The sequence below is a fragment of the Sciurus vulgaris genome, assembly GCF_902686455.1.
Source record: "Sciurus vulgaris genome assembly, chromosome: 11".
NCBI lineage: Eukaryota > Metazoa > Chordata > Mammalia > Rodentia > Sciuridae > Sciurus > Sciurus vulgaris.
Genome location: NC_136472.1, coordinates 106,973,992 through 106,988,486, shown reverse-complemented (window position 1 = coordinate 106,988,486; position 14,495 = coordinate 106,973,992). Strand labels below are relative to the sequence as shown.

The 14,495-nt window shown below is 39.0% G+C and overlaps 1 protein-coding gene across 1 annotated transcript in view; it reads right to left on the bottom strand.

Annotated features, from left to right (window-relative positions):
• Nucleotides 1–7,492, bottom strand: part of HOATZ (HOATZ cilia and flagella associated protein) — a 28,105-nt gene extending 20,613 nt beyond the window's left edge. Inside the window, exons 1-3 of the mRNA XM_079101670.1 lie at nucleotides 7,227–7,492; nucleotides 6,654–6,692; nucleotides 6,111–6,181 (exon numbers count right to left, since the gene is read on the bottom strand). Coding sequence (XP_078957796.1) covers nucleotides 6,111–6,181; nucleotides 6,654–6,692; nucleotides 7,227–7,452 — 336 coding nt within the window. The 5' untranslated portion in view covers nucleotides 7,453–7,492. The remainder of the gene's footprint in view (nucleotides 1–6,110; nucleotides 6,182–6,653; nucleotides 6,693–7,226) is intronic.
• Between the last annotated feature and the right edge of the window lie 7,003 nt (nucleotides 7,493–14,495).

Sequence of the window (14,495 nt, the reverse complement as noted above, 5' to 3'; positions counted from 1 at the left end):
TTCATGAATTTTAAGGAGAAAGAGGATGGATACACCTTTAAGAGAGAAGATTTTATTAAAGAGATCATTATAAATGGTTTATTAGTTAAAAAGATATTTTCCCATCCCCCCACTTATTTTATATCATCAGACTAAAAATTATAAGATGGTGGGGGCAGCAATGTAGAAAGACTATACAGACTTAGAAAAACAGTGGTATCAAAAAGTAGAATCAGTTACAATTACTAAGGGAATTACATTTCCTTAATGTAATTAAGACCCATGAGACAAAAGAAAATTGAGAAGAGGGGAGATATGCTAACACATTAGATTTTGGCAGCATTCCTCGAAAACCTAGAAAAACTTGCTAGATAAATCTATGTTGAAAGGCTAAACAAAATTGAAATAATATAGGACTGGGGGTGTAGCTCAGTGGTATAGAGTATGTGCCTCAAGTGCATGAGGCCCTGGGTTCAATCTCTCTCTCTCTTTCTCTCACACACACAGTATAGAACATTAATTAGTTGAAATTATGAATTCATTTATTTAATCAACAAATTTTTTTTGAGTTTCAATAAACAGAAAGGCCCTGGGTTGAGCAAATAAGACACGTTCTCTGCTCTGACAGAGGGCATTTGTTGGGACAAACTATGGCCAGGTGTTTTACATATCTCACATCAACTCGATGAAGTGGATACTTTTTATCATTTCTCCTTTTATATTTGAGGAAGCTGAGCATCACAAGGATTAGATAGATTGCTCAAGGTCATGCAAATAGTAAACGGCAGAGTTAAGCACTAAACTCACCTTGCTGTCTCTGAAGCTCACTTCACTGTGGTACCTATAATCTAGCAGGAAACTGAAACGCACACAATTACCTAGGATACAAATCAGAGACTATAAAGGCACTAAGAGAGGATCTGTGACTTGCCATGGGAGCCCAGAGAAGGGAGCCATTCACTGTCAGTCTCTGGGTAACCTCTGGGAAGGCCTTTCAGAAGCTGGCACTGTAGCTGGGCCTTGGAGGTAAGTGGGGGAAAGTGTGTTAGGCAGAGACACAGGTGCTCCACAGGTTGAAAACACAGCTTACAGTCCCACAGGCTGGAACTGGTGTTTCTCACACTTGGTGTACCATAGTTTTGAGAATTTTAGAATTTTGGGCAATATACCTGAACAATGCCATGGTTAACAATCATTACAATACAGTGAGTCTGTTATGGGGTTATTTCAAAGGTTTTAGAGTTAGGATACTGGGCTTTGAATCCAGGCTCTGCCATTTATCAGTTAAAGGAACTCCGGAAAATCACTCAACCTTTGTTTGGTCAAATGGTAATAATCACGAAGGGCTATTTTTAAGAAGCATATGAGCATACACATAAACTGCTTAGCTTAGTGTATAGCACAGAATCTAGATAGAGCAAGTTGGTTTTTATTAAAACTATATCACAATAAAACCTCAAGATATCTATAAAAACATGTAGTTATTGCAAGATTCTCCTGGTTGCCCTTTTGCACCATGGTGTTTGAATAATTTTATCTGGGATATTCCCATAGGGATCATGTGTTAAAGGTTTGGTCCCTAGCCCATGGTGCTATTGGACTGTGGTGAACTTATTATTATTATTTTGGTACCAGTGCTTAACCACTGAACCACATCCATCAGCCCTTTTTATTTATTTTGAGACATGGTTTTGCTAAGTTGCTCAAAGCCTTGCTAAGTTGCTGAGGCTGGCTTTGAACTTGTGATCCTCCTGCCTCAGCCTCCTAAGCCACTGGGATTACAGGTGTGCAACACCATACCTGGCACATGGTGGAAACTAAGAGATGGGGACCAAGTGTGAGGTTTTAGGCCACTGGAGCCATGTCCTTAAAGGGGACTGTGGGACCCCAGTCTCTTCCTGTCTCTCTCTTTTGCACCCAGCTAGGAGGTAATCAGCTTCCTTCCCTAGTCACTTGTTCTATGATGTACGACTTTGCCACAGGCCCAAAACCAATGGAGCCAACCAACCATGGACTGAAACCTCCAAAACTGTGAGCCAAAATAAGTATTTCTTATTTTGAAGTTGATTATCTCAGTATTTTGTTACAGTAATGGAAAGCTGATTAACACAGTGTACTGAACCATACTGTATACTAAACCAGCATATTATACCATATTATATTATTAATTCTTTCTATATACTTAGAAAGCACAGTGTAGTTAATATTAGCTTTCTTTCCTGCTGTCTTAACATTTTGTTAGGCCCCTTATCTTCTACTTTCAGCAAATAGAATCATTTTCTCTATTGCATCATAAGACTCCTTAGTTTAATGTACAATTTGGCATATATTGTGCATATTTAAGCATAGCAAAGATATATTTTACTTATTGATCATTTCAGTGGCATATGGGTGGGGCAAAGAGAATGACTTGTACTAAATAGTTGAGGACAAACTACATGTGGAGTGTGTGTAGGGGACATATGGGAAGAGGGAGAGAGACATAAGTACGTTATGGTCAGGTCAGAAAGGGATTAGAACATGCTGAGAAGTTAGGTCTTGATCCTGTAGGAAATGGGAAGCCATGGGGTGGGGTGGGGCAGAGTCTGGATTGTAGGAAGATAATTAGTTCATCCTGGAGGATTGCCAAACTCTACATCATTCAAAACTACATCCTTCAAAACTAAGTGACTTTGGGAAGGGTTCTTGATCCCATATGCTTGATTCTGATGTCCTCCAATGTGTTCTTATAACATTATAAGCATATATGTGTGTATGTATATATATATATAATAATAGATCAAAATTACTTTAACTGACTATCTCCCCCACCAGACTGAATGCTCTTTGAAATCAGGACCCACATCTTATCTTTGCATTCCAGCATCTAGTACAGTACTTGCACATTGAAGCTCTCAATAAATATCTGTGGAATTAAGTGAGTAGTTAATAAATTAATAGAAGGACCCAAGGTAAGGAAACCAGTTGTAAGATTATTAATATCACAGTCCACTATTGTATATGTGTGTGCGTGTGTGTGTGTATGTGCGTGTGGGCACGTGTGTGTGCTGGGGATTGAACCCAGAGGTGCTTTTCCGTGAGCTACATCCCCAGAACTTTTTATTTTTTATTTTCAGACAGAATTTCACTAAGTTGCTTAGGGTCTCACTAAGTTGAGGCTGGCCTCCAACTTTTGATACTCCTGCCTCAACCTCCTAGGTTGCTGGAATTACAAGCATTTGCCACTACATCTGGATGGCCACAGTTCATTAGTTATTATAGCCACCTGTAACTCACATCATCTTGTTTGATAAAATCTTATAAAATTGATTAATAGTTTGTATTTAAATTTTCATTTCTAATCCCTTTCTACAATGAAATGCAGTGAAAACTGAATTCCAAAAGTACTAAAGAAGTGGACTTTAAATGATTTTTAATTCTCTGGAAGTAAGCCTTTTTAAAATCTCCATAAAGTTTTGGTTTAAATATATAGTACATAATATCCTAAGAAGAGAAGAAAATGCTGACTCACTATTGGTAATCACCTAGTTTGTTTGAAGGAATCACCAGTAGTCAACAAAGTGAATTGTAATCAGCAAACTCAAATATGTTGTTTTGTAATTTATGTAGAATTCCCGATACAGCCTTCAGAGTTTGCCAATATGTCCAGTGATTAAAGACATCAGGCCAAAACAAATCTTCTATCTTTGCTTTCATAGTACAGGAACTGTTTCAGGAATAGAATTTACCCATGAATCAAACAAAAATGTTGCTATAAGTCACTGCATTAATTGCTGGGTTAGAGGCTATGCCTGTATTATGAAAAGCAAACAAGGAATGTTGCCAAAAAGAGACTTGTGCTTAGTTGATTTGACTACACCAATGTGTTTAATTTCAGTTTTTAGTCAAAACAGGTCTAGGTGACAGACTCATTCCTGTGATCATATGATTTTGACTCATTCAAAGAGTTAATGGTTGTATTCTTGATAATTGCCATTCTAATTGGGGTGAAATGGAATCTTAGGGTAGTTTTGATTTGCATTTCTCTTATTACTAGAGATGCTGAACATTTTTTCATATATCTGTCGATTGCTTGTAGATCTTCTTCTGTGAAGTGTCTGTTCATATCCTTAGCCCATTTGTTGATTGGGTTATTTGCATTCTTCATGTAGAGTTTTTTGAGTTCTTTATATATTCTGGAAATTAGTGCTCTATCTGAAGTATGAATGGCAAAGATTTTCTCCTACTCTGTAGGCTCTCTCTTCACATTGCTGATAGTTTCCTTTGCTGAGAGAAAGCTTTTTAGTTTGAATCTATCCCAGTTATTGATTCTTGCTTTTATTTCTTGTGGTATGGGAGTCATGTTAAGGAAGTCTGATCCTAAGCTGACATGTGAAGATTTGGACCTACTTTTTCTTCTATAAGATGCAGGGTCTCTGGTCCAATTCCAAGGTCCTTGATCCATTTTGAGTTGAGTTTTGTGCAGGGTGAGAGATAGGGGTTTAGTTTCATTCTGCCATACGGTTTTCCAGTTTTCCCAGCATCATTTGTTGAAGAGGCTATCTTTTCTTCATTGCATGTTTTTGGCACCATTGTCTATATGAGAAAACTGTATTTATTTGGGTTTGTGTCCGTGTCCTCTATTCTGTACCATTGATCTACCTGTCTATTTTGGTGCCAATACCATGCCGTTTTTGTTACTATTGTTTTGTAGTATAGTTGAAGTTCTGGTATTGTGATACCCCCTGCTTCACTCTTCCTGCTAAGGATTGCTTTAGCTATTCTGGGTTTTTATTCTTCCAGATGAATTTCATGATTGCTTGCTCTATTTCTGTAAGGTACGTCATTGGGATTTTAATTGGAATTGCATTGAATCTGTATAGCACTTTTGGTAGTATGGCCATTTTGACAATATTAATTCTGCCTATCCAAGAACATGGGAGATCTTTTCATCTTCTAAGGTTTTCTTTAATTTCTTTCTTTAGTGTTCTGTAGTTCTCATTGTAGAGGTCTTTTACCTCTTTGGTTAGATTGATTCCCAAGTATTTTATTTTTTTTTCGAGGCTATTGTGAATGAGGTAGTTTTCCTAACTTCTCTTTCTGATGATTCATCACTTATGTATAAAAATGCATTAGATTTATGAGCATTGATCTTATATCCTGCTACTTTTGACCCAGCTATCCCACTCCTTGGCCTATACCCAAAGGACTTAAAATCAGCATACTATAGAGATACAGCCACACCAATGTTCATAGCTGCTCAATTCACAATAGCTAGATTGTGGAACCAACCTAGATGCCCTTCAATTGATGAACAGATAAAGAAACTGATATATATATATATATATATATATATATATATATATATATAATGGAGTATTACTCAGCCATAAAGAATAATAAAATTATGACATTTGCAGGCAAATGGATGAAATTGGAGAATCATGCTAAGTGAGATAAGTCAATCTCAAAAAACCAAAGAACAAATTATCTCGCTGATAAGCAGATAATGATACATAATGGGGGATGGGAGGGAGGCAAGAATGGAGGAAGGAGGGACTGTATAGAGGGAAAAGAGGGGTGGGAGGGGTGGGGTGGAAGGAAAAAATAACAGAATGAATCAAACACCATTACCCTATGTAAATGTATGATTATACAAATGGTATGCCTCTACTTCATGTACAAACAGAAAAACAAGATGTACCCCATTTATTTACAATAAAAAAAGAAAATAGTTGGAAAAAAAAACTATCTGTACTAAACATGAACAGACTTTTAATCTTGTCAAAAAAAAAGAGTAAATGGTTTCACTTTTCCTGTTCTTAACAGTATTTCTGTACTTAGAACATTGTATAAGGTTTGGGGCCTTATTGAACAGTGTGAGTCTATTTTTCTTCATTTCTCTCTGATTCCGTTGTTCCTGTACATCCTTGGGCTTTTGCAGAGACAGAATAGCCCAAATTTAATAGACTTAATTTTCAATTAAAATTCTAATAAAGGTGTTTCTAAGATGAAACACCAGAAGTAGCAAATTATATATGTGTATGTTTAAAAAAGAATAGCTCCAGCACCAAAAATTAATAAATAAATATAAAAGAATAATGAGTATTTAGAAATAGCATGGAATCATATGACATGCAATACTGGCTTACCTTTTGTAGATATTTTATTTTCTCCTCAGATTCCTGAATCTTCAGGGTGTTAGCAATGAAATCTGTATCCTCTAGAGGAAATAAAGTCAAATTCAATCTAAAATAATTTTGTCATGATTTTACAAAAACATTGATATAAAACTAGATAAGGGCTAAAAGAGTAGGAAAGTTTACACAGACATATCATATTTCTTAATACTGTATGACCAGATTCATAAATAACTGAAGAACAGCTTAATTAGCTATGACTTCAGGGAAGCTCTAATCTCTTTAGGTGATGAGTAAGCCTGAGTCAGGGTAAGAAAGAGTCTCTAAAGAAAATATATCTGTAGAAGATATTCCAGGTTCTACATTTCTATTCAATTTGTTATAGAAATTTAGGCATTGCTTTCTACAAAAATAGTGTGGTCCCTGAGGCAGGGTCTTAGGTATGCAATTCAGAAAGTTATGCCAAAATGTAAAGTTGTACCCTTGTATTTATTACCTATTTTTTGAAGTACCTGGGCATTCCAGATGTTGAAAAGCATTAAACTTTGTACTTACTCTTAGACTCAAAGGGAAAAGGCTGGAAGTGACTTTTGTCTAAAAAATACAAAGGGAAGTAAAGAAATTATTGGAAACGACCACAACATGAAAGGTATCTAAATTTTCTATACCTATAAATACTGCATAATAACAGTTTTCACATCCTAGGCCTCACAGAAGGTTTACTGGTCAGTGAACTTGATTCCTAAAGTTGACTTTCCTTTCAACTTTCTCTAGGGCTTTGAAGTTTGAACTCGTGTAAACTAGGATCCTTAAAATCCTTTTAGCCAACATATACCATTTCCTCAGATTGTTCCATACTGTTTGTCAAATAGATGCCATAATTTAAGAGACACTTAAGATGTATTTTTAGATGTAATAGTGATACCAGTGATCCTTTTAGGGTGGAAGGATCTCTGGCAAGGTTCAGGAACTATTTATACATGTGTGCATATGCCCTTTACTAGACATTTGAAATGATTTTTATTTTAGTATCAGATTGGGAAGTTTCTCCTGGAGGGGGATCTGATATCCTCCACGTTGGTCATGGCAGAGGAGGGATTACCTCTGGGAGGCCGCTACTTTACTCACCAGCCACAGAGCTCTTAGTGGACCGCGCCACCGGCAGACGCTGACTGCTGCCTCTGCTCAGCACCAGCTGCGATTCGTTAGTGGGATACATCGAAGCCCCGATCCAAAACTGTTTAGCTAGGTTGGCATCTTGTTCCGAGCAACCGGCGAACACCAGTAATCCCGGAGAACAAATTTCGTGGGACTCCTTTCCGCTACTAGAGCTGCTGCCGGGTCCTATTTCCATGGCAACTCACGACGCTTCACCAAACTCCCACCCCTCCCTCAGCCCCGCCCCTGCGGACCTGGCAAGTTGGTACCAGCCACCGCCCGCCCGAAGCTCTCAGTTTCTTGCGTAGGTGTTGGGGTCCAGCGCAACCTTGTGGCCCATTTGAAGCCCGATTCTGCGGTGATCTCAGGCTTTGGGACCAGCGGAGACTTGGAGTCGAGGTGGGAGCCACAACATCATTTTTGAATGCGTCCTGTCCTGTCAGAGTCAGCGAGGGAGCAGTTTAGCCTTTTATATACCGTCTGGCAGTCTCCACCCTCCTCCCGCCACCCCACCAAAAGATATCTGAATAAACTTTAAATTCTTTTTTGACTCCTTCACCCAGTCTCTCCTCCCAGACCAGATTGCGGAGGTTCAGCACCTGCTACTGCAGAAGTTCTGAGACCTGCGTTGAAGAATTCAATAGGGCTGCTAGCAGCTAAAGTTTTAGCCTATGGAAAATAGAGGCCTGGACTGGGCAGTTAGGGGAAAGGGGGGATATATCTAATGAGTGGACCTAGTTCTTTCATGAAAAAATAATGAAAATTTTTGTTAGATTAACAAAAGTATTAACAAGTGTGAATAGCTTTTCTGGGAAATTTTTATGAATCTAGGAACAATTTAACCTTTTCAGCAATAGAAAAATTGTGATTACTATGGCAGAAACTGAGATGGACATCATAAAGCCAACTGAGGAAAGGAAATGGACACATGATTATTATCCACAATTTATATCTTTCAGGCACTTTATTTTTTCAAAATATGGCTAACATTATAGTCTCATAGGTAGTACAAAGATTGATAATAACCACAGCCAACATAATAGATCAACCAGTTAAAGGAAAAACTGCTGCTCAATACATCTAAAATAATTTTGGTTGAGTCTGAGGAATATTGAAAAAGAAATACACATACATATACGTTACATATATTGTATATTTAGCAGCTAATTGTTATTTGTCTTGGTTGAGCAACCCATGAGTAGGCAATGGATAATACCAACATATTCCAATAGACCTCTCCTTCAAACACATTGACGTTGCACAGGCAGCTCATTTGGATGAATCCCAATCTTTTTACCTGGCCGTGTGGTTAGTGATTGGTACTATTAGCAATCAGCTAACTACACTGCCTAGTAACTAGACTCACAGAAAAATAACTGCAGTCTTAAGTTGGTGCCTCCATATGTTGTGATAGGCAAATCACTGGTTACGTTGTAGTTCACTTTAGTTGTTGGCTTGCTGAATACGTTACTAATGGAAAATAGCAGTGAACCATAGCATACAGCAGTAACGGTTACATGGGGGAGGGAGGTCCCCAGTTTAAATGTCCTTTGTATCTTAAAATAAAGCCTTTAAACTCCGCGTATTTCTTCCTTGCATGAGACTGGACCATCCTGGTTTGACTCCTAGTGATAGCTAACGATTTAACTGTGTCTGGAGAGCAGTCAGCCCGTTCCGTGGGTTCACTCGCACTTTGGCAACTTGCACCCGACCGACGCTGACGTATCACACCTCCAAGCGCTGCTTTCTCCTCTCAAGCCTCCGCGGGGCAGCGGGTGATGCTGTGCCTTGTTTTGATGGCAGTGGAGTTAGTGATTGTAAGCACCATAGTACAATCAGCTAATTACACTGCCTACAAACCGAGCACCGGGCGCCCGCCGCTGCAGCTCCCGGATGGTCCGCAGTGCCGATGTGGTGTCCCCAAGCGGGCTGGCGGGCCGCGGGCCTGGGTCCTCCGCCACCTCCACTGCACCTGGGCCGACACCTGACAGGGACTGGGCGCGAGGCCTTGAGCGAGGTCCTCCCGGGACGCCTCCAGGCTCCACCGACCCGCACCAATGCGGTGGCCCCAGCAGGACCGGCAGCGCCCACCGAGGGTTGTACGGCCTGGAAGCAGCGCTGCCCAAGGGTCCTACATCCCCAGGGCCGCACCCCGAGCCCAGGAGACCCGCGGGAACGCCAGCTTCCCTTCCCCGCGGTCTCCCCCACCTCCCAGGGCCTTTCTACTCAGCTTCCCTTCCCCTTCGCTTCTTCGGGCTGGTCTCCCACTTCTCTCACGCCGGGTCTAGCCCGCATCAGAAAACTTCTCTTCAGTTCCCAGCCCAGACCCTAGAGCCGCTCCTAACTCCGTGCGCCCCGCAGCGCCGAGCCGCCGAGTGACCGTGGCGGTGGCGGTGGCCGGCCAACCGCCCTTGGAATCCCGCGGGCCGAGGGGGCGGGGCGGGCGCGAGGTGGGGGCAGCGCTGGGGGAGGGGAGAGGCTGAGAGATGGGGCCTGCGGGCAGATGGAGGCACAGATTCCTGATGAGTTTCTCTTCCTGGTGTAGCTGTAAGGGCAAAGAGCTCCTTCTCCCTTCCCCCATTCCCCAAGAAGTTCCACAAGCCCACCCAGTTTTCCTGCCCATTATGCTTTGAGAAAACAACTTCCCAGGTACCTTGGAGTGTAGACTTGAGTTTTCCAAATGGAGGTAGGCCTGAGTGGCCTCTGACATGCGGGAGAACTCTCTTTGAGGGGCCAGCTGCACACTTGCTTAACACTGGGGTCTTGGGCTATATCTTAGAGGGCCATGCACTGAAGTGAGGGCTCGATTTTCTAGTCAATAGCGAGTCAGCCATCTCCTTAGTAGATCAAAGTGTGGTCCTTTTGAGATCAAAGCCTAAATTTTGTACTCCTCAAGGTCAGCCTTAGGCAGAACTACTTCCAGTGCGTACTTGTTTAAATACCTGTTACATGTTCAGCACCTAAAAGCATTTGTCCTACCCTCCATATGGTCTAGGACAGTCTAGGTGGTGACACAAAGTGAACACACATTATTTGCCATTTAAGACCGTACACAATAAATCACTAAACTGGATAGACTTCACTAATAGAAATAGATAGGCGGACACCAATGAGGGGTGGAATGAGAATGTTCCTGGAGGAGGTGAGATTTGAGTAGGTCCTGGAGGCAAGAGTAAATTTGGGTGTTCAGGGTGAGGTCTGCTGAGGACAGAGAAACTGTCTAGTGACAGTTTTGTTTATCCTGTTCTTATAGTTTTACATCTGATGATGTGGATGTGTCTGTGTGCGTTTGGAATAGGCCAGGCAGAGGGGACAGTTAGGATTTCTGGGTGATCTCTACTAATAATTCTTTTAGTTACTTTCCCCCTCTTTTCCTTGAATGAGTGAGTCAGGAGAAGAACGAAGTATTCTCTGATTAGACTTATGGTAGAACTCAATTGGAAGTAGTCCCTCTGAAATATGATTGTCATGCACCCAGTATAGAGCACTCATTGTTGACTCATTGTTGAAGGCTTAGTTCTTAATTATTTTCCACAAAGGAAAGCTTCCTAGCTATAGATTGACTCCTGAAACCAGCCAATGGCCTCATAGGTGCCACTAATAACAAGAATAGGGACAGGCAATCTGCATCATTCAACACAAATTCCAAACTCAAACTATTAAAACAAGAACTTCCCAGTGATGAATTTGAGTAAGTTATAACACTATCTTTGACCATTGAAGACACCATAGTTTTTTTTTTTTTTTTTTTTCCAAAGGCATACTTTGTTTTGTGAAGAATAAGAAATAAAGTAGAAAATGTTAATTGTAAAAATTAACTTGTAAAATTAAATTGTAAAGATCACTTTCAGATGAGATTTGCATTCATTTATCCTATATTTGGAAGAAGCACACCATTGTAGCACACATTTAACAAATCATACTTATTTAAAAATATACATATAAATGAAAGTAGGAGTGAAATAGCTCTCATTCCATTAACAATATGAATACTTATAAATTTTGTGAGGATAGTTATAGAAACAGTCTGTTTTTTCAAATTGTTAGTCATTTTCACACAATATCATATGTAATGTTTCTTCCTAATTGATTTTTTAAATTATTAGTTTCATCTTAAATAATCTTACCTGAGCTGGATTGCTGCCATCCAAAGCGATGGATGCATTAGATGTGTTGAAAGTTAGGTTTAAAAATTTTTTTCTTCAAAGGTAATCAATAAACTATATAAAAGTCATCAAAATCCATTGTTTACTAAAATAATTTTTTAAAAACGTAGCTTATTTTGTATGTAGTACAATTAAAAAAGCAAAATACAGCAAGAAATGTGTGTGGCCAGTTTTGTTTGTAAAAAAGAATGCTTGTTCATAGGGTTGCTGTTGATTTGGCCTGCAGTTACTAGAGAAACTCCAAGGATCTCATCGCCTTTATGGGTCATGTCTAGGCATGCCTGGAGACCAGGGAGACCCATGATTTAATCTAAGTAAGAATGCTTGTGGTGTTTAAAATGCCCACACAGAAGACTTCATTTGATTTAGACAGCACCAGGAAGGCACCTTTCAGGGGAATTGTTTACTGTTTTAATTTCTAGGCTTTTGGTGTTCAAGGAGATGGGGAAGGAGCTCTAAGGAGTTGAGGTGAAGTTGGTGATTAGGAAGAAACCAAGAAGAATACTGAAAACAAACACCTACTTTAGCTTTGACAAATTTATATTGGTTTAACTTACCACTCCTAGATAAAAGGCTACAGCAATAGGAGTTAGGAGTTACAAAAGGTGGAGACAGCCTAGCTCTCCCTTCAATACATGCCAACACACCATCTGAACATTTGCTCTCTTCCAAAGCTTTTGAAGGATGTTGTTAGGAAAGGAAGAAGTGAAGAATGAGACTGATTAGAAATTATTGGATTTTAGCAGTTTTCTTTTAAACCTGTGTTTTGAGTGCATGTTTTCTCTTATGAAATATAAAACCATGTTTTGGTTTTTATAAAGATTAGCAAATGTCAGATTACTTTATTAGCATTCATGATATACTTAGGAACTAAGTTGAGATTTTGAAGTAAGACTAAATTGAAGTCAATTTAGTGCATTTGAAGAACTGAAAATCAATGAATCTGTTTAATTTGAGCTAAAATGAACTGCCAGCAGTGTTTGCAATTCCATACTTCTGACTCCATTTCATTGTACTCTCATTAGTAAGAGTGCATTAGATTCTTAATTAGCTTCTTGTTTATATTCATTGATTAAATGCTGTTGTTTTCAGAGTAAGGGTGTTAATTTATCTTTTAGGTAAATCAGAAACAATCTAACAAAATGGGCTTCATAATTAAAGTTGCTGGAGCCCTTAGTTACAACTTCAGCAGTAGGAACAAACATCTTGTATATTTACTATTTTTAGAAAACATAGTTCCCAGGGATTTATGGTCTAGTTGGAGAGATGAACAATTTGTATACATCACTTATTAATTAAGATGGTTAAATTATGTTAGTCATATTAACACATGTGATATTAATATATAAATTAATATTCACATAATCATTTAAAATCTAAAATAATAATAAGCTGTCAATGTTATATGCTACAGTTATGTCACATATAAATATATTAAATATCAAGATGGTTAGAAGAATAAGTGCTTCAGGAATCCTGAATACTAGTGTAAGCTTCATTATTGCCAGTATTTAGGAGAAAGAACACGGAAAATTATAAAGGTTGGTACATGGAAAAGGTGGGACTGAACTGAGATTAGAAAGGAATGATAGTAGAGTGAAACAGACATTATTACCTAATGGACATGTATGACTGCATGACAGATGTGATCCTGCAATATGTATAATCAGAAAAATGAGAGATTGTACTCTATTTATGTGTGATTTATCAAAATGCATAAATGCATTCTACTATCATGTACAACTAATTAGAACAAATAAAATAAAAAAAGAAAGGAAAATACAACATATGTGAAGAGAGAAAGTTTTTGGTAGCAGAAGCAGTTTGTGACGGAAATACACAAGCAAATTCATGGAGATGGTATTGCATATGGGCAATACAGATGAATATATCATAGAGGACTCTATTAGTACAGCAAGTTTCACTCTCCTTCTTCTGACCCAGGAGCCCCTGATGTGTATTGTGTGTTCATTGTTTTCTGGAGATGAAAAGAGAATTGATTAGAAGAGGGAGAGACAGAGGAGATGTAAAGTCCATTTAGGAGATTATTTTAATAAATCTTGATATGAAGTGATGTAGGAAATATGGGATGAGTGGAGGACTCTTTATGAAGGAAAATTTATAGGACTTGGTGATTGGTTAAGTGAAGAGAGAACAAGATTAACTTCTAGCTTTTGATAACAAGTAGTGCGGCTGAGGGGGGGACAAATGGAGTGAGAGGATAATTGTGATGAGTTTAGGGCTAGGCATGCCTGGTTTTAGGTAGTGGAAGAATATTGTGATGGAGTCAGACATATGAAACTGAAATTCTGGAAAGATACCAGAACTGAAAAGAGAGATTTAGCAGTTTTCTGGAGCTATGATAGTTAAAAGTCATGAGGATGAATGTACCAAGGAAGGTTCATTGGCTTCTTCTTCACTGACCCTCCAGCACCTGCTATGGTTCACCCAGGATTGACAGAGTAGATGAATGATAATCATGCATTATTTTCAATTAGAGGAAAAGCAGAGGACTCAGGAACAACTTCAAGAGGGTCCTTCTTCTACTCAGGGGCTGGCAGGAGGAAGTATATTTTGAGAGGAGTTAGCCCAAAGAGAGAAAGCAGAACAGTGGAGTCTCATAAAAGTCATACTGTTTTTAATAGGGTCAGATATACAAAGAAAGTCAGGGGAAATGGTTGACCGAGCACCATCACATCATAAGGATTGGTCAATGGAACTAGTCATAGGCAGCAAGCGATTAGATTTGCTCTATGAGAATGTTTTGTTCAAGGCTTAATTCATTGATTCTGTGAAGGATCAATGGTTTCTAGGCTATAACTAGATTAACTTCCCTGGCCACCCATTGACCTCCATCACCTCTCCAAAACACTCAGGTAGATTTTCTAGGTTTGTAAAAGTAATTTTAGGCTTTCAGTGCAGCTAGATAGTAGTCTGGATGCAATGGTTGAAGAAAGTTTATTCTTCTTAAGAGCTCTAGGGTGTTTTCTTTAACTCTATGAAGTCAAAAGAAGAAAATTAACTACCTTGTGAGATGAATTTACTTTTAATAGTAACAATACTTTATGTCATT